General features: G+C 42.9%; 1 protein-coding gene and 1 pseudogene across 1 annotated transcript; one reads left to right on the forward strand and one right to left on the reverse strand.

Moving 5' to 3' along the window:
• Positions 1-11,912: 11,912 nt before the first annotated feature.
• Psmd4 (proteasome 26S subunit ubiquitin receptor, non-ATPase 4) lies at positions 11,913-24,956 on the reverse strand. Its single transcript, XM_046421541.2, has 10 exons — positions 24,820-24,956; positions 16,169-16,309; positions 15,306-15,420; positions 14,733-14,819; positions 14,438-14,506; positions 14,061-14,276; positions 13,571-13,679; positions 13,292-13,423; positions 13,142-13,209; positions 11,913-12,197 (listed from the first exon to the last, which is right to left on the reverse strand). The coding sequence occupies exons 1-10, from the start codon at positions 24,843-24,845 to the stop codon at positions 12,027-12,029; spliced, it is 1,134 nt and encodes a 377-aa protein (XP_046277497.1). The 5' UTR covers positions 24,846-24,956; the 3' UTR covers positions 11,913-12,026.
• LOC124077243 (DNA-binding protein inhibitor ID-2-like) lies at positions 20,161-22,726 on the forward strand (annotated as a pseudogene).
• Position 24,957: the final 1 nt, after the last annotated feature.

Genomic DNA, 24,957 nt, shown 5'->3' on the forward strand with positions numbered 1-24,957 from the left:
CTCAGTGGCAGAGCGCTTGCCTTTCACATATGAGGCACTGGGTTCGATCTTCAGCACCACGTAAAAATAAATAAATAAAATGAAGGTATTGTGTCCATCTATAACTAAAAAAATATTTAAAAAAAAAAGGCTGAGGATATGGCTCAGTGGTTAAGCACCCCTGGGTTCAATCCCTGGTCCCCCAAACAAACAAACAGAAACTCCCAAACAAGAAAAGATAGAACTAAAATTCTGAATGTAAGTACCTATTATTTGGGAGAGGGTTTGATTAAAGTTGTTTTAATGTTTGGTATCGATTAATATTGATTGCGAAATTCAATGTTCATACTAAAAGTTTAAGTTTATATACTAATAGAAGTAGAATGAATAGTTTCTACACAAGTTGAGAGAAAATAGGAATGAGAGGGGGAGGGGGAAACCTCAAAGAGTACAGAAGATAAGAAAGGAGAAAAAATAAACAAGATTTTAAAAATCTGGACAGGGGCTGGGGTTGTGGGTCAGTGGTAGAGAGCTTGCCTAGCATGTGTGAGGCGCTGGGTTCGATCCTCAGCACCACCTATAAATAAATAAATGAAAGTGCATTGACAATTAAAAACTATTTTTAAAAATCTGGACAAATTAAAAACACAAAAAAATTATAGATATAAAACCAATGATATCATTAATCGTGATAATTTAAATAGAGTAAATTCTTCAGTTAATATGCAGGTTGTAAGAGTAAATAAAAATTAAGATACAGCTATACATTGGTTATAAGAAACATTTAAAACATAGTAAGTAGAGAAGTTAAGTACAGAAGCCAGGCACAGAGGCAAACAAACACCTGTAACTCTGAGGCAGAAGGATTACAAATTTGAGGCCAAATTAGGAAGACCCTCTCTCAAAATAAAAAAAAGGGCTGGGGACATATCTCAGTGGTAGAGCACCCCCGGGTTCAGTCCCCAGTACCACACACACAAAAAAATCCCAGATAGGCCAGGCAAACACTAACTAAAAGAAAGCTACTGTAGCTACATTAATGTCAGAAAAAATAAAATTTAAGGCTGAAAGTTTTCCCTATACAAAGAGATTCTACATTGATGTTTCAATTTACCAGGAAGATACAGTAACTCTTAACCTATTTACAATGATAAAGTTGACAGAACTTCCAGGGAAAAATTGATAAATCCCCTACAATTGTGAGAAAGTTTACCATATTTTCCTCAGTTAATTGATAGCAAGACTCTGTGTCAAATAAAAATGAACAGAGCCAGGGATATAGCTCTGTGAGAGAGCACTTGTGGGTTCAATCCCCAGTACATGCCCCCCCCCCTCCCCCGTGAGCTTTATAAGTCAGGTTCAGTGGCGCACGCCTATAATTCCAGTGGCTGGGGAGGTTCAGAGCCAGCCTCAGCAAAAGCACTAAGCAGTGAGACCCTGTCTCTAAATAAAATACAAAATAGGACTGGGGATGTGGCTCAGCGGTTGAGGGCCCCTGGGTTCAATTCCCGGTAAATGCCCACCCCCCAAAAAAATAGCTTTATAAAACCCTGTAGCAGATAACTGGAGGATAGATATTCTTTTCTCCTATACATGCAACATTTTAAACAACTTTATTGAGATATAACTGATATGCAATAAGTGAAATATCTTTTCCTTTGTGATCCTGGGGATTAAACTGTAGTGCTTTACCACTGAGCTATATCCCCAGAAGTTTTTTGTTTGTTGTTTTTGTGACAGGATCTGGCTAAATTGCCCAGGCTGGTCTTGAACTTGTAAGTTGCTGGGATTACAAGTGTGTGCCACTGCACTGGGCTAAACTGCACATTTTTAAGTCACAATTTTATTAGTTGACTTAGTATCCATCTATAAAACCATCACTAAGGATCAAGATAATGAACATATTCATCAATGTGGAAAGTTTACTCATCTTCCTTTTGTCTTGGGTGACAGGATAACCTGAATAAAGAGTATATTTTGGGGGCTAGGATTGTGGGTCAGCGGTAGAGTACTCACCTAGCACGTGAGAGGCCCTGGGTTCAATCCTCAGCACCACATATAAATAGATAAATAAAATAGGGGCTGGAGATATAACTCAGTTGGTAGAGTGCATGTCTCACATGCACAAAGCCCTGGGTTCAATCCCCAGCACTGCAAAATAATAATAATAATAATAACAACAACAACAATAAAATAAAATAAAAGTTTTGTGTCCAACTATAACTTTAAAAAATATATTTTTTAAAAAGAGTACGTTTTCCATTTCTTGCAGCTAGGTGTAAATATGTGACTGCACTCTAATTATATATGTAAACAAAGAAGATGTGAATGGTGTGTGCAGGATGAATCTTCTAGAAAAGCTCCTTAAAGAAGAGTCAGACAAGCTGGGCACATTGGTGCACACCTGGAATCCCAGTAACTCAGGAGGCTGAGGCAGAAGGATTACAAGTTTGAGGCTAGACTCAGCAATTTAGCTAGAACTTGGCTCAAAATAAAAAGGGCCATGGATGTAGCTCAGGGGTAGAGTTCCCTGGGTTCAATCCCCACTACTTGCGGGGGAAAGTATCAGAGAGCTGGCATATACTGTCTTTATTTTATTTTTTGGGTGAGGTGAGGAGGTGATTCTAGGGATTGAACTCAAGGCTTTGTGCTCTACTACTGAGATCTATCCCAGCCCCATCCTCTTTAATTCTTTCAACCATCTTCTCCATCTCTCTTCTTCCTGTTTCCTCTCTAGAACACAGACATGATGTTTGAAGGATCTTGGTTTTTTTTTTTTTTTTTTTTTTTTAATGTACTGGGGATTGATCCCAGTGGTGCTCAACCACTGAGCCACATCCCCAGCCCTTTTTATGAGTTTTTATTTTGAGACAGCATCTTGCTAAATTGTTTAGGGCCTCACTAAATTGCTAAGGCTGGCTTTGAACTCATGAATCCTCCTGCCTCAGCCTCCCTAGTCACTGGGATTACAGACATGCGCCACTGTATCTGGCAGGATCTTGTGATTTTAAGGCAAAGTAAGGATGGAAGCCCAGGGTAAGGATTGTAGAGCAGGAAAATAGAAGCAACCTGGAAATCTGTCTCTGAATTCTTGGGGATACTATATCAGCCCTGTGCTTCCTACAGCCAGACTTCATTACCTTGAGAGAAAAATAAACTTTTATTTTATTAACTTCTGTTATTTCCATTGCCTGTTACAAAAATAAGTACAATTTCAAGTTGATTCATAATTAGTATTGGAAGTGGTAGGGCAAACTACAGTATCTAAAATGTGCCATGCACACCTGTAATCCCAGCAGCTCAGGAAGCTCATGCAGGAGGATTGTGAGTTCAAACCCAGCTTCAGCAACTCAGCAAGATCCTGTCTCTAATAAAATATAAAAAAGAACAGGAGATGTGGCTTGGTGGTTAAGAGCCCCTGGGGTCAATCCCTAGTACCAAAATAATAGTAATAATAATAATAATAATAGTGCCATTGTCTTAGAAGTAGATTGAAAGTTGTTAGGGAGGATTCTCCTAGGGCAGGCTGAAAAGTTGGTAGCCCTTAGGCTCTTCAAATAATTGCCCATGCTACCTTAAATAGCAATTGAGTCAGGCACGGTGGTCACACCTGTAATCCCAGCAGCTCAGGTGGCTAAGACAGGAGGATCGAGAGTTCAAAGCCAACCTCAGCAATAACGAATGCTAACCAACTCGGTGAGACCCGGTTTCTAAATAAAATACAAAATAGGGCTGGGGATGTGGCTCAGTGGTTAAGTGCCCCTGAGTTCAATGCCCGGTACCAAAAAAAAAAGAATGAATTGAGAGGGGCTGGGGTTGTAGCTCAGTGGTGGAGAACATATAAGGCCCTGGGTTCGATCCTCAGAACCACATAAAAATAAAATAAATAAAATAAAGGCATTGTATCCATCTACAACTAACTAAAAAATATTTTTTTAAAAAAAGCAATTGAGAAATTGGCTTTCTGCATAAGCCTAAATTCAAAGTCACCACCCCTTAGAGAGTCACTCATTCTCTGGATATCTTCCCTGTATACATAATACACACATATTAATAAACTTCTGTTTTTTGTTTTTTTCAAGTTGCTTAGGGCCTCGCTAAATTGCTGAGGCTGGCTTTGAGTTCAAAGTTCAAAGCCAGCCTCAGCAAAAGTGAGGCACTAAGCAACTCAGTGAGACCCTGTCTCTAAATAAAATACAAAATGAGGCTGGGGATTTGGCTCAGTGGTTGAGTGCCCCTGAGTTCAATCCCCGATAGCCCCCCCAAAAAAGCAATTGAGAAAATCTGGGCCTAGCTGCACACTACAATCCCAGCAATTTGGGAAGCTGAGGCAGGAGGATCTCAAGTTCAAAGCCAGCCTCAGCAACTTAGCAAGACTTTGTCTCAAAATAAAAGATAAAAAGGGCTGGGGATGTGCTCAGTGGTTAAATACCCTTGGGTTTAATCCCCGTGCCAACAAAAATGCAATTGAGATTGAGACAAGTTACTGTGTGCTAGCTCTTTTGTGCTGCTGTTAGTAAAGCCTTACATAAGACACTTGAAATCAAGCTTGAGCTGATAAGTAGGCATAAAAATGGAAACAACACTCTATGAGAGAAAGCGTTGTCTGCTTAGGACAACACACAAACCAGGAATAGAAAAGATGATTGTAAGGCCCTAAATAACTTAGCGAGACTCTGTCTTAAAATTAAAAAAGTAAAATAAAATAAAAGGACTGGGGATGGGGCTCAGTGGTTAAGCACCCATGTGTTCAACTCCTGGTACAAAAAAAAAAAAAAAACTCAAAAAACAAAAACAAACCAAAGTGACTGTGAGTTTTATTATTTGTTTTGCCATCCTGGGACTCAAACCCAGAAGCTCCACATGCTAGGCAAGTGCTGTACCACTGAGCTCTACCCCAGCCCCAGATCATTGCTTCTCAGGTTTTGTGTTGTTCTTGGTGGTGCTGGTATTTGAACTCAGGGCCTTGTGCCAGCTAGGCAAGCCCTCTACTACTGAGACGTATCCCCAGCCCAAGCTAACCTCTCTAATCCAAACTAAAATGTCCTTAACATTGCTGCTGCTGGGTATGATGGTTCATGCCTCTCATCCCAGCAACTGGGGAGGTTGAAGAAGATCACAAGTTCAAGTTCAGCCTGGAAAACTTAGCAAGACCCTGTTTCAACATAGAATAAAAAGGATGGGGTGTAGCTTAGTGACAGAGCACCCCTGAGTTCAGTCCCCATTACTGAAATAAATAAATAAAATTAACAGTGTAGTCTTCAACTCCCCATGGGAGAGTTAGAGAGAATGGTCAGAACACAGAGGTCAATATGCAAAACATGAGCGCTTCTAGGCTTTGTATGATGAGGTAATATACACATGCTGAAGGATTTACTGAAAGCCTTCCAATTATTTCAGGAAAAATTGTACCAAAGCAAACTAACAAAAAGTCCACATTTGGTCCATAGCAGCCTGCCACAGCCTATGACCATAGGTTAAACATCTTGGACCCCAAACTTGTCCCTCTAGAAGTGGTTGCCAAAATTATGCAGCCCTTCGGAGGAGTATTATCTGCAGAAGCTTCCTCAGGTTGAGCACCAGGATAGAGGCAGAGTCAGAGGACATGGAGGAAGAGTAGTGATGATTTTCAGGATGCAGAACCTGGGAACCCAGGTAGACTGACCAAGTAACTTACTCCTCTGTGCAGACCATCCTGGCCTTAACCCCCATATTTGAATACATGTTGTTCTGATAATGCTAGGCAACACATCATCCCAAAATTGAGTAGCCTAAAATAACAATTATTTTTTTATTTCCTAGTGTCTTATGGATCTGAAGGGCTTGATTGGGCATTGGGCTCAGGGTATCTTATGATTGTGGACAGGCATGGGCTGAACCAGGAGCAGATGGGAGCTGATTGAGATCTTACTATCTTCATATATTCTGAGGTTTCTCAGTGGCTCTCTATATGGGCTAATTTGGGCCACAAGATGGTGGCTTTAGGGCAGTTGGAATGGTGAGGCCCACAATCCCAGCTGAAATTGCATTGCCTTTCAGGACCTAGCCTCTAGAGTTACGAAGTATCACTTTCCACCATGCTATATTGATCAACCAACCATACACAGGCACATCAAGGTTTAAGGGGCAGAAACAGAGCCTGCCTCTCAGTGGGCTATAGAACATTGGCTAGTGACTGCTGGGTATCTCCTGTGCTCTCCTTTCCCAAATGGGAATTTTGACTGTGGTTAACTTTTCTCATTCCATTATTGTATGTGAGATGTGTTGAGTGCTGATAAATTTGTCTTTGCTTTATAGGCTGCTGAACCACAAATAACCACATGAGGAATTAATAAATCATTGAGTAGCTGAAGGGATGTACAGCTTCAGAGTCTAAAACCTATTCTCCTCTTCTTCCTCAGTAAAAGAACCCTTAGCCAGGTGTGGTGGCATACACCTGGAACCCCAGCTGCCCAGGAAGCTAAGGGAGGAGAATCACAACTGAGGCCAGCCTCAGCAACTTAGCAAGATCTTATCTCAAAAAGAGCTAGAAAACGGGCTGAGGTTGTGGCTCAGTGGTAGAGCGCTTGCTTAGCATGTGTGAGGCACTGGGTTTGATTCTCAGCACCACATATAAATAAATGAATAATTGGGCTGGGGATGTGGCTCAAGTGGTAGTGTGCTCGCCTGGCATGCGCACGGCGCTGGGTTCGATCCTCAGCACCACATACAAACAAAGATGTTGTGTCTGCCGAAAACTAATAAATAAATAAATAAAATAAAGATTCATCAACATCTAAAACATATTTTTTAAAAAGAGCTGGAATGAAGCTCAGTGATAGAGTACCCCTGGGTTCAGTCCCCAGTATGAAAAAAATTAAAAAGAACAATAAAATTTAACAGGCATGGTGGTATACACCTCTAAGCTTAGCAACTCAGGAGGCTGAGGCAGGAGGATCACAAGTTCAAGGCCAGTGTCAGCAATTTAGCAAGGCCCTAAGCAACTTAGTAAGACCCTGTCTCAAAAGAAAAAAACAACAAAAAACTGGAAATGCAGCTCAGTGGTAAAGCACAGCGGGGTTCAATCCCCAGTCCTAAAAGTAAAAAGAATAATAATAATAAAACTTGAATCTAAAACCACTGTAATTTTTGGTCTACATAATTGGCTTTATAATTGGCAGCCCAAATCAGCTGGGCACAGTGGCACATGCCTGTGATCCCAGCTGCTCTCAAGGCTGAGGCAGGAGGATCACAAGTTCAAGTCCAGCCTAGAAAACTTACTGAGGTCCTCTCTCAAAATAAAAAATAAAAAAGGCTGGGGATGTAGCTCAATGGTAAAGCACCCTTGGCTTCAATCCCAGTAACACACACACACATCACTCCTACCTTAAGACAGGTAGTAGGTTTTTCTCACTAGTTGTCCATGAAAGTAATTTTGCTTTTTTTTGTGTGTGTGTGTGGTGGGGGCAGCATTGAGGATTGAACCCAAGGCCCTGTCCATATCAGGTAAGTGCTCTACCACTATTAATCATCATTTTTATCCCATGCAACCCATGTTGAGGGTAGGGTACTCAATAGAGGCTGGATGTATACCTCAATTGTAGAATGCTGCCTGGTACTTATAAGGCCCTGGGTTCAATTCCCAGCATGCAAAATACATAAATTCTTGGCCAGGTGCAGTGGTGCACGCCTGTAATCCCAGCAGCTTGGGAGGCTGAGACAGGAGGATCACGAGCTCCAAGCCAGCCTCAGCAATAGCAAAGTGCTAACCAACTCAGTGAGACCCTGTCTCTAATAAAATACAAAAATTGAGCTGGAGATGTGGCTCAGTGGTTGAGTGCCCCTGAGTTCAATCCCTGGTACCCTCCCCCCAAAATAAATTCTTGTTGCATAAATGTCTAGTACTTTAAATTGTGATTGGTTATTGAATTGTCTGGACTTGATAGAGTACAAAGAGGAACAGTTCCCCACTCCCGTCAACATTGCCCTCAGTCCTGCTCTGCCACTCAGCCACATATCCAGCCCTTCTTACTTTTTTTTTTAATATTTATTTTTTAGTTGTAGTTGAACACAGCACCTTTAGATATTTATTTTCATGTGGTGCTGAGGATTGAACCCAGGGCCTTCGCGCATGCTAGGCAGGCGCTCTACTGCCGAGCCACAACCCCACCCCCTTTTTACTTTTTGAGATAACGTCTAAGTTGCTTAGGGCCTTGTTTACTTGCAATCCTCCTGCCTCAGCCTCCTAAATCACTGGGATTACAGGCATGTGCCACCACACCTGGCCAACAGTCAATTCTTAAAACTTTCATCTTATTGCCAATTCAAAGCCTCCCGTATCCCCCAGCCCTGGCTGCACCCACAGCACATAGACCTGCAGTGGCAAACAGGGGAGCCTTTGCTCTACTTTCACCCTCCCTCCACCTCCTACCTCTGGCTTCTCCAAAGGTGAAATGGTGGGAGAAAAGAAAGAGGTCAACTTTTATGACTGGGACCCTTAGAGTTCTCTGTGGACCTAAACACTGGTTTTCTCCTCAGGGAGTTTGAGGATCTTTAGGGACCCGTCACCTCACACTGTTTCTCACACCATGATCTCAATGTGTAGTGCATTATCTTGCTGATCTCTTGCACAGCACCCTGAGTTTTTCCCCATAGCATTTATCATTGGGGTCTTCTTGCCCTGTAGGGTCCCCTCTTGGGCGGTGACCATTCAGATAGCTAAGCCTGGGAACATTTCAAGCTATCCTCAGTCCATGGGAAACTCCCACATGCTTACCTGCAGATGCTGGAAACGCAGGAATCCCACAGCACTGACGTTCCCAGTCCTGCTCCAGTCAGCTGCCAGCATGTACATTCTGTGTTCTGTGTTCGTATACCCTCCCCTAATGCCAGTAAATTCATGTCAGGTTCTCTCTCAGTGCTTCACACATACTCTCTGCCAACACTGGGACAAAAATTCTACCACCAGGAAACATCCAGTCAAGGTGTAAGATACCTACCTGTTTCTTGCAGGCATTCCCTGTCTGTATTCTTCTAACTTGGCCTGTGGTCTATGCTCCCGTCCCGAAGAATGAGGGAGGGAGAGTAACAGATCATCGTCTCTCCATGACTCTTCATTTCCTTGTCAATATTTTTAACGGGTCTCACTATATAACCCAGGCGGGTTTTTTTTTTCCCCCCGGTACTGGGGATTGAATCCAGAGGTGCTTTACCACCAAACCACAACCCCAAAGTCCTTTTTATTTTATTTTTTTGGACACAATACCTTTATTTCTTTTGTGGAACTGGGGATTGAACCCAGGGTCTTGTGCATGCAAGGCAAGCACTCTACCAACTGACCTATATCCCCAGCCCACATATCTTTATTTTTTATGTGGTATTGAGGATTGAACCCAGTTTGTCACCCGTGCTAGGCAAGTGCTCTACCACTGAGCCACAATCCCAGTCCTCCTTTTTATTTTGTGAGACTTTGTCTCACTGTTTCTTAGGGCCTTGCTAAATTGCTGAGGCTGGTCTTGAACTTGCAATCTTCCTGCCTCTGTCTCCTAAATCACTGGGATTATGGGCATTTGCTGCCATGCCCTATGTCCAGGTTGTTCTTTTCTTAGATCCAAAGGATCCATCTGACTCAGCCTCCCAAGTAGTAAGGATTACAGGCATGTGCCACCATGCTTGGACTTTTTGTCAAATTTCTAATCTTGCTGCGAGTGATGGTCCACTCCATTGCAAGGTTGTTTTTTTTTGTTTTGTTTTGTTTTTTTGGTCAATGGACCTATTTTATTTATTTTTATGCAGTGCTGAGGATTGAACCCAGTGCCTCACACATGCTCAGCACTCTACCACTGAGCCCTACAGCCCCAGCCCCCATTGCAAGTTTAAGGCCAGCCAGGACAACTTAACGAAATCCTGTTTCAGAGTAAAAAAGGCTGGGATGTATGCAGCTCAGTAGTGGAGCCTTGTCTGGCACATGCAAGGCCCTGGGTTCAATCCCCAATACTGAAAAAAAAAATTGACCTTATGTAGGCTGAGGATGATAAGAGGCCACAAATCTTTAGCTGTGCTCACTTGGGTGTTCAATGAAGCCTATCAACGTAAACAACAGGAAAAATCTCCTTTGACCTTCGGTTACACATACACCACCACGTTTAATTTTCACAACCACTTGCTGAGACAGAGAAATAAGGTAATGGAGACCTAAGGAAATAGGAGCTTCTGGTTGACTGACCACACACATTTCTCTCTGCTCCCCTGAGAAACCACACCAAAATGAGAGTACAAAATCACAGGGAGAGAGACTAAAACAAATGAGATTTAATTTGAAAACCAGGAAACCAGAATATGAGGTAACTGACATAAGTTCGAAGATTTTCCATTCTACCCAAGAGGTGAGGAGTAGAGTCAAAAACGAACAAAATAATCAGACTTGAAACCTATAAAGACTCAAAACATTAACAGTCCTTATGTGTTCTGAAACGGACACAGTGGTACATGCCTGTAATTCTAGCTACTCCAGTGGCTGAGGCAGGAGGACTGTAAGTTCAAGGCCAGCCTCAGCAACTTAGGGAGGCCTTAAGCAACTTAGTGAGATCCAGTCTCAAAATAATAAATAAAAAGGGCTGGAGATGTAGCTTAATGGTAAAGTGCCACTGGATTCAACCCCTAGTCCTCCCCACAAAAATGTGATTGGGAGAAAGGGTGGTTGAGGGGATAACTCAGTGGTAGAGTACTTGCCTATTATACATAAGGTCCTGGGTTCAATATCCAGCACCCAGCATTCCAAAAAGAGAATACAATTTTTTGTTTTTGATACCAGGAGTGAACCCAGGGGTACTTAACCACTGAGCAACACCCTCAGCCCTTCTTTTTATTTTGAGACAGGGTCTCACTAAGTTACTCAGGGCCTCACTAAATTGCTGAGGCTGGCCTTAAACTTGTGACCCTCATGCCTCAGCTTTCGGAGTAACTGCCTGGCTATATAGTTTTATTGCTTCATCAAGGCCAACTTTTTGGGAGATTAGTATTTTTTAAATTAAATGTTACTTGTAAACTGATAATAATCCCAATGAGTAAAGAGGCAAGAAATGCCCCATTTCACTTAGAACTTGGGAGTCCTTTATGAGTACTGGTCATAAAAATATTAGTCGAGGGCTGGGATTATGGCTCAGCGGTAGATCTCTCATCTAGCACCTGGGTTCGATCCTCAGCACCACATAAAAATAAACAAAATAAAGATATAAAAAATAAAACCTTAAAAAAAAAAAAAAAAGTATTAGTCGATTCAGCTTTCCTGGGCCTGAATGTAGTTCCCTAAGCAAAGTCATGTTCTGGCAGAACTGGGACCTGTGTCCCAGTCTTCTGGTTCTTTCCATGTGTTCGGTGATCATAAGGACAAAGAAACCTTCTTCTGAATTAAGCACTTCATGAAGACATATGTTTTATCCTTTGGCTTCACAGACTTAACCGTTAAAGTCAGGCCTAAAGGATTTCTGCTCCTTGGTGCCCTGGGCCAACTGCCAGCCAGTTTCTGAGCTCCTCAGTTCCTCAACTGTGCCTCCACATGCTGTCAGCACACACTGCTCCTGTGGACTGGAATCATCTCTATCTCTTCTTCATCTGCTGATAAACTTTTCACCCTTTTAGAGGGCCTATGGTCACCTCTAGGAGGGTGCCCAGAAGTCACAGCTGGGCTGCCCTAGAGCCATTATAGTTTTCTATTCGCCTCTTGGGCCCTGATTCCTAACTAAAGAGGGCTCTTAACAAACTTCTCTTAATGACAAAGCAAAATAGCCCCAGGGCAGTAGAGCCAGCAGAAGTGACAGGGAAGAGATGGGAGGAAGGTGTCAGGATAGGGAGTGAGTACAGAGAGCTCAAAGGGAAGTAGTTCCTCAGGCTCCTTCCCCTCAGCTCCTTCTTTCCCAAGTGCTAAGCTATCACTACTTGAAGCAAAAAAGGAAAAAATTTGCCAAGCTTTATTTAGTTTGTAATTGTTACAGATAACATATCTAACCCTATATCCCACCCCACCCTATACAGTCCCCTGGGCAGGCTAGCCACCCTTTCCCTCAGTCTCACTTCTTATCCTCCTCCTTCTTGTCTTTCTTGCCATCCTTGGTGGCCTGGGAGGCCAAAGAGCCCATGGCATTTCGAATGGCTTCATTATTAGGATCCACACCTGGAAGGTTCTCTAGGACACTCTGAAGGAACTCAGGGTCCTGCATCACGTCATAATCATCCTCCTCCTGAAAAAAAGGCAGTGTTAGCTCATGCAGTGTGTGGGCTAACAGGGAGCAAGCAGGTATAAGGGACAGGAGCACACAGCTGCTTCAGGCGTGCTCTTCTCTTGACTAGGGGCAGGGGCTAAGGAGTACCTCTAGCTAAGGGAAGGAAGGAGACTCAGTAAGATACAACGCCCCAGATGTCACGTACTCTGCCATGTCCTTCCCAACCCCGTGGTGTGCAGGTGGAACCCACAGGCTCCTGCATGCTAGGCTAGGTAAAGAGAGCCACATCACCAGTCCTCCTCTAGATGGTATGAATTCAAACTTGTTACTGACAAAAAACAGGAGAAGCTTGAGAACTTTGCTAATTGTAATCAGGAGGTAAAAACACTCATCACATGCAGGTTCCCTGTTATAAGACGCCCAGAACTCCTTTTTCTTTTCTTTTTCTTTTTCCACTCTGGGAGGGGGTGATATCCTATAGAACTGGGATTCCATAGGATAGTTAAAAATTTCCCATCAGCAAGGAATTTGAGAACAGTTGGACATTTCTCCAACCTAGACGAATAGCATTCTGTTGCCTTAAGCAAGGTTTACAAACAAGAAATCCATATCCACCAGTGTGATGGCACACGCCTATAATCTCAGCAGCTTGGGAGGCTGAAGCAGGAGGATCGTGAGTTCAAAGCCAGCCTCAGGAACTGTGAGCTGCTAAGCAATTCAGTGAGACCCTGTCTATAAATAAAATTCAAAATAGGACTGGAGATGGTTGAGTCCCCCTGAGTTCATTCAATCCCCGGTAACAAAGGGAAAAAGAAAATCCATATCCATGTGTTTCCTTCTGCTCTTCAAAGGACTCATTTATGAAATCCTGAGGGAAGAATGGCCTTGGGCCAAGAGAGCTGAAGATCTGACTGCAAGGGGAATTTATTCCTGATGGAGGCAGGAGGTATGGCTGCCCTCACCTTGGCTGGCTCAGATGTATCCATGGCTGAGTTGGCATCGAGGTCAGCTGATTCTGCCTGGCCAAACTCTGAGAAAAGGAAGGCAGTCTGATCAGTTCCATTTCCCCATCCCACCCACTGCCCGTGCTCTATCACCCTGCCCTGGCCTACCTGCTCCCTGCAGGGACATCTGCATGGCATAAGCAATCTGCTCTTCCTCAGTCATACTGCTTAGATCAGGGAGTCCTGTGCGGCCAAATTCCTGCTGACTGATAGTCATCTTCAGCAGAGCATCATCTGAGTCTGGGAAAAGGAAGAAAAGGTTGGGATGGAACTAGTGTCAGTTCCACACAGCCCACATCAGCCATTCCATCAGCACATTCCTTTCACAGATTCCCCTCCCTCCCAGACACTCTCCTGCAGTCAGGCTTCAGATTCCACCTCGCTCACCTTCGGTCCCAGCCGCAGCAATCCCAGCCTCAGCAGCAGAGGCTGCTGCTGCCCGCCGTGCCTCTTCCTCCTGCCTTTGCCGCTGCTCTTCCATGGAAACACGAAGAGCCTGCCAATGGGAAAGGAACGATCAGATGTCCGCAGCCTCGTTTAAAGTCAGCCGAGGATGCAGGAAAGGAGCCTAAATAGCAGCTAAAAGAGCAGCTTGCGGTTTGTCTTATGGGAAAGAGCCGGAGAGGTAAGAACTGGTATGGGGGAAAAGGAAGGACCTGGGGAAAGCATGGGGTTTAATTAGGAGACTGAATGAGATGGAATCTGATGTTGGTGTCCTACAGATAAGACAGAGTTATAGGAAAGAGAGAATAAAAAGGGGGTCTTGGAAAACAAGGGTTATGGGAATGCTTAGGACTGCTAAGCCCTATTATATAAATCAGTAAAGGAGAATAAAGGAAAAACCCCAGGGCTATATTTTGGGTCAACATTTACTTACCAGGGCCAGCTCAGGATCAGCACTGGGATCCACTCCAAATTCAAAGTCACTGGCACCAAGACCCAGCATGGCACCACCTTCACCAGCCAGAATCGGAGAACTGATGAGAGCATCAGCCAAGCTGGGCCCAGGAGGCACTGTCACCAGATGAGAACCAGTTCCATCTTTGCCATTCAATGTGTTTACAAAGGCCGTCAGCTTTTCTGTGTTCACCTCCTGTAGGAAAACATGTGACATTCTCCTTCACACCTTGCTCCTCCTCCTCTGTCACCACATCAATTGTCCATAGCTCCCCTCCCATTCTGGGCCGTTCTCTGGGTAAAATTTGGCCTGAACATAACCAAATCAAGTCAATGCCCCCCCTAGTTCCAGCTCACCTCTTCCCCAAAATTGATAATGTCAACATTCACTTTCTCTTTCTTGAGGCGTTTAGCCAGTTTAACCAACTAGGAAGAAAGGGAGAAAAATCAAGAAATCAATTTCTTTTGAGAGGAAAAAGACTTGCCTCATAGAAGTACACAAAAATCCACTGACTTCCCCAAGGCCCCCCAACAGAAACAGAATCCTGCATATTTACCTTCCCCCAAACCATAAGCTCAGTGCCTCTGCACTGAGCACTAAAAGACCTCATTCCCAAACAGGCTGCCCAAATGCACTATCTCTAGGACTCACATCCTTCTCATTATCTTCTACGGGGCTCCCCACAAAAGCAATGATCCGCATCTTGTGATTCTTGCCCTGTCGGTGCTTCAGAGCCAGCTAGCAAAGGAAGAGAAAGTCCTTAGGGTCAACCAACGAAACTCCCTCGCTCTTCCCTCTATTCTTTTTCTTCTTCACAGTTCCTATGTACTTCATATCTATCATTGTGCTCACACAAGATCTAACCTCTCCCATCTTGCTGTGCATTTCTGTGGATAAAGAAGAGGAAGGGGAATGAATTCTCAATTCAAGGGATCGTTCCCTTCATAATGTTCATTGATCCTGGGATTCATCCCACCATATCCTTTCCCTCCCCCCTTACTCTGGCGATTGTTCAAGATTCCAGAGAAGGTCTGGGATTGTAGCTCAGTGGCAGAGCACTTGCCTAGAACACTGGGTTCAGTTCTCAGCATCACGCAAAAATAAATAAAGGTATCGTGCCCATCTACAACTAAAAAAAAAAGAAGATTCCAGAGGGGAAATGAGTGATGTTTAAGGCAAAACCCAAGCAGGAAGGGAAAACCAAAGGGACCCAGTAGGACTCACATGGGCTACGCGGATGCCAGTGCAGAAGGTGATCTTGCCCTTGGGTTGAACGGTGTGGAGCTTGGAGAGGATGCGGCCGGTGTCAGGGGTGAGTGTGGTCAGCACTTCACAGTCACTGGATGTGGGGAAGAGCATCTTAGTGAGTTCAGGTAAGCACAAGGAGATCCTAACTTGTTTGTAACTCATCTTTTCTTTAAAAACCTCGATAATAACTACAATCTCTTTCCGAATCAAACTAATATTTAATAGACACCAAGCACAAAAACACACGGGTTGGTTTGAAAGAATCTGCCCTTTGTCTCCCAATGTTTTACCCTAACTCTTCTCATCCTATTTTGCTCTCAGGGCCTTGAAAATCTGCCACAAAAATTACATGCTACTTTGTATCTTACCACCCTCTCCATTTCTAGACTCACTTTTCAGCTAAGAGTATGTATATTGAAATGGAAAGTTATTCATTTGATAATTACCAGTCCTGAAACAAGTCATTTTTGGGATAACAGAATGTGTGATGATGTATGCCCAGGAGCTCTGATCACCAAATAATTTTTTATTTATTTTATTTTTCCCCCCTCTTTTTTGAAGCGCTGGAGATTGAACCCAGGGCCTCACAAATGCTAGGCAAATGCTCTACCACTAAGCAATACCCCCAGCCTGACTTTATATCAAATAATTTAAATATCAAAAAGGAGTTACTACTGGCATTTATACTGAATAGTGAAGAACACAGTTGAAGAAGGTAATGGGCAAAAGTAGCCTAAGGGAATCCATGAAAGGGCAGTCATCTCAGATATGACATGCAACATTGTAACATGGGAAGAAAAGCCACCCATCTACCAAGTCCCTCCTCCTGTCTCACATACTTGGCCAGTGTGATGAGGCCCACGTTGTTCTCAGGGTTGCTTCGGGTCTTTGAGTGACATACTATGTTGACAGCATCCTGTTGGGCCTGTAGCCGGGTGGGTAAGAAGTCTCCATTACGCATATACTCACTGTTGTCCACACTGTCAGATTGGGGTGAAGGAGGAGAAAGAAGTATTTTAGGATCTTTCTGAAACATTCTCTTCAGTTCTGGGGCTCCCTTCAGCATCTTTCATGTGAGATACACTGTGTTATGGCAGTGGATCTCAGCCTTGGTGGAATAGAAAATTAACTGTAAATTTTTTTTTTAAATATAGTATATATATGACCAAGTCTTATCATAGACTGACTGACTCAGAATGACCAGAGGAGGAAAATTTTTTTAACATTCCACAATTCTGATGAGCATCAAAGGCTTATGTACCAGTGTTATTAAGCTTTGTCATAGGTGATTTAAAATCTATCATAAAGGGTGTACTCAAAATATAGGAAATGAAGAAAACTTTTAATCCAGCCTTCCACCAGCAGCCAGGAACTATCCCATGTCCTTGGTCACCAGCACATACAGCTCCAGCTGAATGACAGCTAGTTGAAAACCTCTTTGGGTTCATTTTTGCTGTTTTGTTTCTTTGTTTTTTTAAATAATGATATTCAGAAAAGTCTGAGGTTCAAAATGTGTTATTTTGAAATTTGTTCATTAAGCTTTTAAAATCTGGGTGCAGTGGCACACACCTATAATCCCAGCGGCTTGGGAGACTGGGGGGCAGGAGAATCAAGAGTTCAAAGCCAGGGGCTGGGGATATAGCTCAGTTGGTAAAGTGCTTGCCTCGCGTGCACAAGGCCCTGGGTTCAAACCCCAGCACCACAAAAAGAAAAAAGAAAAAAAAAAAGAGTTCAAAGCCAGCCTCAGCAATGGGAAGGGGCTAAGCAACTCAGTGAGATCCTGTCTCTAAATAGGGCTGGGGATGTGGATCAGTGGTTGAGTGCCCCTGGTACAATCTCCAGTACCAACCAACCAAATAAAACATGAAGAGCAATCTTTTTTTTTTTTTTTTTTAAGTTGCCAATGGACCTTTATTTTATTTATCTACATGTGGTGCTGAGAATCAAACTCTGTGCTTCACACATGCTAGGCAAGCGCTCTACAACTGAGCCACAATCCCAGCCCTACAGTAGGATGTTTTAATGGCCTGGGAACTATGTTCATTCCTGACCTAGCTTCACTACATATTCAAAGAGGAGTGTGGTGAAGAATCCTGGGAGATCCAGAAGGCTAAGGATTATTATCCAGACTGGGGTTTTTGGTAGAACAGTCTTTTATTGCAATATGCTAATCCCATCTACAAAGAAAGAATATAAAAGTTACATTGAAAACTTGAGTTTTCTCAGGGAAAAAAAATAGCATCCTGTCTCTCCCCCCTTTTTTTTTTGTACTAGGGATATAACCCAGGGGGCAATTCACCACTAAGCTACATCCCTGGCACCCCCGCCTCCCCTTTTAAAAATAACTTTATGTAGTGCTGAAGATCAAACCCCATGCCTCACATGTGCTAGGCAAGCACTCTATCTCTGAACCACAATTCCAGCAACTGGCCCTTTTATGTATGTATGCATGGATGTATGTATGTTTTGAGAAAATTTCACCAAGTTGTTTAGGGCCTTGCTAAACTGCTGAGGCTGGCCTTGAACTTGTGATCCTTCTGTCTCAGCCTCCTGAGCTGCTGGAATTATAGGCTTGCACCACCGTGCATAGCTCTCTTGCTTTTTACTTTCACATGGATATCAAAGCAGTAGGCTGGGAGCTAGCTGTAGAGCACAGCTAAGACTTCTCACCAAGGTAATGTGCCAGTTGTCTGTAGCAGTGCAATTTCTCTTAGAAGCAGAAACGCTTTGTATGAGCACCTCCAAATCTCAGTGATAAGTTCCAGAACTACCCATTTCCATTTTTATGTAATTTATGAAGAAAGATTGGAGCCATGTTGACTCTTTCACAGCCATTGGAGCTGACTGACCCTTCATTGTGTCACTCTTCCCCAGAGTGAATTAAGTAGAACACAGAGGTTTGATTGTCTAGCTGTCCAGTTTTTATGCCATCATTGTCTTAGATCATTTAAGAATATAACTTCCCTTTAGTTTGTTGGAGGATATAAATTATTCTCAGGAAGAACATAATAAACTCTATAGTTACTCTGACCTATTAAAAAGGTGTTACCAGGAAAAAAAAATTAAAGTACTTACAAATTAGCATATACTAGGCACAATGTAATCATTGTGGTTAAATGTTTAATAGCTTTGGAAGTTGGACTGAACGGCAAAAATTAGGTTTCATTGATTTTGGATCTCAACACTTCTATTGCTATAATTTTTTTTTTAGTTGTAGAAGAACATACAGTTATCTTTATTTATTTTTATGTGGTGCTGAGGATCAAACCCAGTGCCTCAGACATGCGAGGCAGGCACTTTACCACTGAGCCCCAGTCCTATCCCTATGAATTTTGACAATCTAAAAGAATTCAGTCTGGTATGCTGGTGCCCACCTATAACACTAGCTACTCAAGTGGCTGAGGCAGGAGGATCACAAATTCAAAGCCAGCCCTGGCAACTTAGCAAGACCCTGTCTCAAAATAAAAAAGGGCTGGGGATGTAGTTCCATGATAAAGTGCACCTGGGTTCAATCCCCAATACTGCAAAATAGAAATAATAAATTTCTTTAAAAAAGAGGAAAGAGAGGGCTGGGGATGTGGCTCAGCAGTAGAGCACACGCCTAGCACAGACAAGGCCCTGGGTTCCATTCTCAGCACCACACAAAAAAAATTAATTAAAGATAATTAATCCAACTACAATTAAAAAATAAATATTAAAAAGAGGAAATAATCCAGATAATACAAAACACAAGTTCCAGTTTTCCAGCGATCAAAAGCAGTTAAATGAGGTTGTTACTTAAGTCCCTGTAGATGATGAATTCTTTTTTTTTTTTTTTTATGTTTTTAGTCATTGATGGACCTTTATTTTAATTTATTTATTTGTATGTGGTGCTGAGAATTGAACCCAGGGCCTCACACATGCCAGGCAAACACTCTACCGCTTAGCTACAACCTCAGTCCCGATGATGAATTCTTTTTTTTTTTTTTTAATTGGTTGTTCAAAACATTACAAAGCCCTTGACATATCATATTTCATACATTAGATTCAAGTGGGTTATGAACTCCCGTTTTTACCCCGTATACAGATTGCAGTATCACATCGGTTACACATCCACGTTTTTATATATTGCCATACTAGTGACTGTTGTATTCTGCTACCTTTCCTATCCTCTACTATCCCCCCTCCCCTCCCCTCCCCTCCCAACGATGATGAATTCTTGATGACCCCTTAGGTCCCTGTAAGCGAGCTCCAACAGTGGATGATTCTATCTGTGCTAATGGAAGAAAGCAGTGCCCTAGATGATATACTTCATTTCTATTGGCAAGAAAAATACTGGTTTAGGGGCAATTTTTTTTTTCTTTAGAATACACTGTCTAGTAATAAACACACACCAAAAATGGTAAAGAGAGATAATTAAGAAGTTACTGGAAAATAAGCATAGAAAAGAATGTAGGATAGTGTTCAGGCCCAGGTTCAAATTCCCACTCTACTTCTTAGGATCATAATTGTATAATCCTAAGAAAGTTACTTAATTTCTCTGAGATTATTACATCACCTGTAAAATGGATTTTATTGTACCCAATCCTGTGGGATTGCTATATGGGTTAAATACACAGAAAGTACTTAGCAAAGTGCCTGATACTTAGAAGCATAAAACAAAAACTAATCCAGAGTAGGAACTCAACCACACACCTCTAAACAAACTATGTAAAGAAGCTCAAGGTCTAACTTTACTGACCATACCTTATATTTTCCCCCTGATAAATTGTTTCTGATTATTCTCCCAGCAGGGAAGTAACTGCCTCTCAAACTCTTACAATAAAAGTGCCAAGTCCAAACATAAAACACAATGGAGGCCTTGAGTATAGTCCAGATGGAATAGCTACTAAGATTAAGGATTGTGGGCAAGACCAGCAGGTGGATAAGGCTGGGGAGAAAATGGTGACAGGAGAGACCATGAGAACTGACTCTGGAGAACAACGCAGCAGTTTTCATACTTTGCCAGAACCAGTAGAGGGAAGGCTATTGGAGGCAAAAACAGATGCCTTACCACCCATATATGCATTCCTAAGAAACATATTGTTTAGTTTTCTCAATCTTAAACTTGATATGTAAGGAACACTTTTTTTTTTTTTTTTGAGACAAGGTTTTGCTTAGTTGCCAGGTTGGTCTCCTGCCATTCTCCTGACTCAGCCTCCCAAGTTACTGGGATTATAGGTGTGTGCTGCCCACCATGCCTATCCCTAGGCCTTTTACTTTGAAACAGGGTTTTACTAAGTTGCCTCTGCTAGTCTCAAACTAGCAGATCCTAGATCTCAAACTAGTGATCCTCCTGCCTTAGCTTCAAGAGTTGCTGGGATTACAGGCAAAACAATATTCTTTCTTTTCTTTTTTTTTTTTTTGAGGGGGATTGGGGTGGGCGGGAAGGATTAGGAATTGAACACAGGATTGCTTAACCACCGAACACTTTTATTATATTTTAAGGCAGGATCTCACTAAGTCCTTACAGCCTCACTAAGTTGCTGAGGCTGGTCTCAAATCTGCATCCTCATGCCTCTGCCTCCCAAACTGCTGGGATTACAGGCACATGCCACCACACCCGGCATAGAACAATATTCTTAAATGCCATTTTGTATACAGGTCTGCTCCCATGACCCTTAGAACTTTCCTTCTTTCTTTCTTAAGAATTTAACTTTGGGCTGGGGATGTGGCTCAAGCAGTAGCGAGCGCGCTCGCCTGGCATGCGTGCGGCCCGGGTTCGATCCTCAGCACCACATACAAAGAAAGATGTTGTGTCCGCCAAAAACTAAAAATAAATATTAAAAAATTCTCTCTCTCTCCTCTCTCTCTCTACCTTTAAAAAAAAAAAAAAAGAATTTAACTTTTATTTCTATGTGGTGCTGAGGATTGAACCCAGTGCCTCATCCCTGCTAGGCAAATGCTCTACCACTGAGCTACAACCCCAGCCCCAGTCCTTTGTTTTTTCTTTCTTTTTTTTTAGTTGTAGATGGACGCAATACCTTTATTTAATTAATTTAAATAATTAATTAAATAAAGGTGGTGCTGAGGATCAAACCCAGTGCCTTGCATTTGCTAGGCAAGTGCTCTACCACTGAGCCCCAACTCAAGCCCCAGAACTTTCTTAATAGTCCTCAATGGAAGGGTACAAGACAAAGTTCAATCACCTCAATTTAGCCAGGCACAGTGGTGCATACCTGTAATCCTAGCACTAGGGAGGTTGAGGTAGGAGGATCCCAGCTAAATGAAGCCCTAAGCAACTTAGTGAGACCCTGTCTCTAAATAAGAATTAAAAATGGATGGGAGCCAGGCAGGCACAGTGGCACATGCCTATAATCCCAGCAGTTCAGGAGGCTGAGGCAGAAGGATTGCGAGTTCAAAGCCAGCCTCAGCAAAAGCAAGGTGCTTAGCAACTCAGTGAGATCCTGTCTCTAAATGAAATAGAAAGTAGGGCTGGATTGTGGTGCAGTGGTTGACTGCCCCTGAGTTCAATCCCCAGTAGGCCCCCCCCACCAATAAAAAGAAAAAAAAGTAGACTGCGGATGTGGCTCAGCGGGTTCAATCCCCAGTACTTAAAAAGTTTTTTTAATAAATAAAAATCTCCTCAGCTTGATGTTCACAGTATTCTACTTGATTCCATCTACCTTTAAAAAAGAAAAAGAAACAAGTACAGTGTATGTCTGTAATTACAACACTCCAAGAGGCTGAGACAGGAGGATTACAAGTTTGAGTCCCTCCTCAGCAATTTAGTGAGGCCATAAGAAACTTAATGAAACACCACCTCAAAAATAAATAAGATTCTGAGCAGATCCTAGTGCCAAGCACGGCCAGCTGGGCAGGCGGCAGCCTGAGCTCCAGGGTAGCCTGCTCCCTTCCTGTCTCTCCTTCCACTGCGGTCAGCATGAAAAGCCTTCAGTCAGTCTGGTGAGGTGCATTAGGAAAAACAGTCTGTCAGACCACAGCCTGGGCATCTCCTGGAACAGACCCTGTTGGATGACCCGATGAGCCTGCTGTACAACACAAACAACTGTTACTCCAAGCTCAAGGAGCTGGGCCAAGCATCTCCCAAAACAAGAAGGTGAGCAAGATGGAAATCCTGCAGCACACCATAGACTGCATCTTGGACCTGCAGATCGCCCAGAACTCACACCCCAGTATTGTTAGCCTGCGCCACTAGAGACCAGGACAGAACCAGGTGTCCAGGACACCGCTGACCACCCTAAACATGGACATCAGAATCCCATCCTTGCAGACTTCTGAATTCCCTTCTGAGTTAATGTCAAATGACAGCAAAGCACTCTGTGGCTGAATAAATGATGTTCATGACTTTTTTTTTTCCTTTTTATTTTTTTCTTTCTTTCTTTTTGCACAACACCAACAACAAATCCACAGGATCTTTTAAGGCGTTGAACTTATTTTTCAACCATTTCACCAGGACAAATTGAACAGACCTTTTTAAAAAGAAAAACAAATGGAAGGAAAACTAAGAACGACCATCTTCCCACGGTGTTCTCTGTCCTGGACTGTGATATTTGTTATCTATGAAAAAGACTTTTAAATGCCCTTTCTGCAGTTGGAAGGTTTTCTTTATATACTATTCCCACCATGGGGAGCGAAAACATTCTAATTACAAGGAATTGCCCAATCGAAGCAGACTTTGCTTTTTTTGTTTTTTTTTTTTTTTAATGTTGATGAACCTTTATTTTATTCATTTATTTCTATGTGGTGAACCCAGTGCCTCACACATTCTAGGCAAGTGGTCTACCACTGGGCCACAACTGCAGCCTCCAGACTTTGCCTTTTTTCAAAATCCAGAAGGATTCAGTATTCACTTACTTAAATGAAATCTTTTGGTCAGAAATTACCTTTTTGACTCAAGCCTACTAAATGCTGTGTGTATATGTATATATACAGAGAGAGAGAGAGAGAGAGAGCGCGCATGAGCCCCCCCTTGTGAACTCCTTTAATTAAAGAGTTTTCTTGTATAGTGGCAGAGATGTATATTTCTGCATAAAGTGTAATGATATACTTATTCATGCTAAGTTTTTATAATAGTTGTAAACTTTACCTTTTTATACAAAATAAATCAAGTGTGTTTACTGAAAAAAATATATAATTAAATTAAAAAATAAAGGGCTGTGGATGCAGTGCAGGGATTGAACCCAGGGACGTTTAACCACTGAATCACATCCCCAGTCCTTTTTATTTTATATTTTGAGACAAGGTCTAAGTTGCTTAGAGCCTCACTAAGTTGCTGAGCCTGCTGATTCCCAATCCTCCTACCTCAGCCTCCTGAGCTGCTGGGATTACAGTCTTGTGCCACCACTCCATACAAATAGACATCTTTTATACTAAAAATTACTTACTGTTTGTCTGAAATTCAATTTTGGGGAATAATGGAAATTGAACCCAAGGATACTCCACCACTGAGCTGCATCTCCAGTTTTTAAAATTTATTTTAAGACAGGGTCTAGGTAAATTGCTGAGCTGGTTTTTAACTTGGAATCCTCCTGCCTGGGCCTCCTGAGTTGCTAGGATTACAGGCTTGTGCTACCATGCCTGGTTCTGAAATTCAAATTTAACTGAGTATGCTGTAGCACAATTTTCCACCAGAGAAAAGGAGAAATCTCATAGGTATCTGTTCCTCCTAACTGGAGACCTGTGTACATTTGTGTAACTGTTCTTTATTATATTCTAGGTTCATACTTAGAAGGAACATTCTTGCTTTTTTTGTGGTGCTGGGGATCCAACCCAGGACCTCACACAAGCGAGGCAAGACCTCTGCCACTGAACCATATCCCCAGCCCTAAAAAAGAACTTGAAACCCTGCAAAAGTTTGTTGTCAGCTTCTAATCTGCTTCAGTCCATGCCTGAGACTGATGAAGAGTCTCACTGGATTTAAAAAAAAAAAAAAAAGCTTTATGTAGTCCTGAGTCTGATATCTTGGCGCCACCGCTTAACTAGCTGTGTGACTTAGAATCGCTGAGCCTCATCTGTAACATGGAGAAATATTTCCTCTGAAGTGTTGCTGGGAGGTTTAAGTGAAATGAAGTAATATACCTGCCACGTAGGAAACAATCTGCAAGTGTAACTTTAAAGACGACACAGGCCAACGAATGGGACATCTAATAACAATAATCACCAACATCTTTACCACCATCCTCTCTCTTCCTAATATCCATTACTTTGAGGAAAGGAGGGCAAAGTCGGAGAAGCAGCCTGAGACAGTTCTGGGCTGGTAAGGAGCAGATGATGCTGAAACAAAGCGAGACAGCCAGGATCCCCGGCTCGGAGCTAGAGGGCATACCCGGGCCTGCCGCTCTGGGGCCCTGGGATGACTCAGGGAGTCGACCCGGCTCCTCCTCTCTAGACCCCAAGGCCGCGTCTTGACCTACAAGCCCCGCGGCCCCACCCGGGGCCCAGCCGGCCTGGACGCTGCGCGCACCCCCGACCCAGTCACGCCCCCACGGGCCCCAAGGTAGTTCCTCACCAAACCATAGTGCTCTCCAACACCATCTTGCCACCTTCCTCCCTCCCGGCCGGTCTACGGACTGCCTTGCAACAGCTCCTCTGATTGGCCCTCTGGTAACCACCAATCACACGCCTGGACTCCACGCACTGGTCCCGC

Source organism: Marmota monax, unplaced genomic scaffold, assembly GCF_021218885.2.
Source record: "Marmota monax isolate L192 unplaced genomic scaffold, Marmota_monax_Labrador192_F-V1.1 WCK01_AAM20220418_F8-fsc00108, whole genome shotgun sequence".
In the NCBI taxonomy this organism is placed as follows: domain Eukaryota; kingdom Metazoa; phylum Chordata; class Mammalia; order Rodentia; family Sciuridae; genus Marmota; species Marmota monax.

What these genes read in the sequence shown, in the direction of transcription:
- Psmd4 (XM_046421541.2), bottom strand. Translation starts at nt 24,845, where the DNA reads ATGGTGTTGGAGAGCACTATGGTTTG. An exon ending in TTGGAGAGCACTATGGTTTG is followed by an intron (nt 16,310 to 24,819) that starts GTGAGGAACTAC and finishes CCAATCTGACAG; the next exon opens with TGTGGACAACAGTGAGTATA. An exon ending in TTATCAATTTTGGGGAAGAG is followed by an intron (nt 14,277 to 14,437) that starts GTGAGCTGGAAC and finishes GTTTTCCTACAG; the next exon opens with GAGGTGAACACAGAAAAGCT.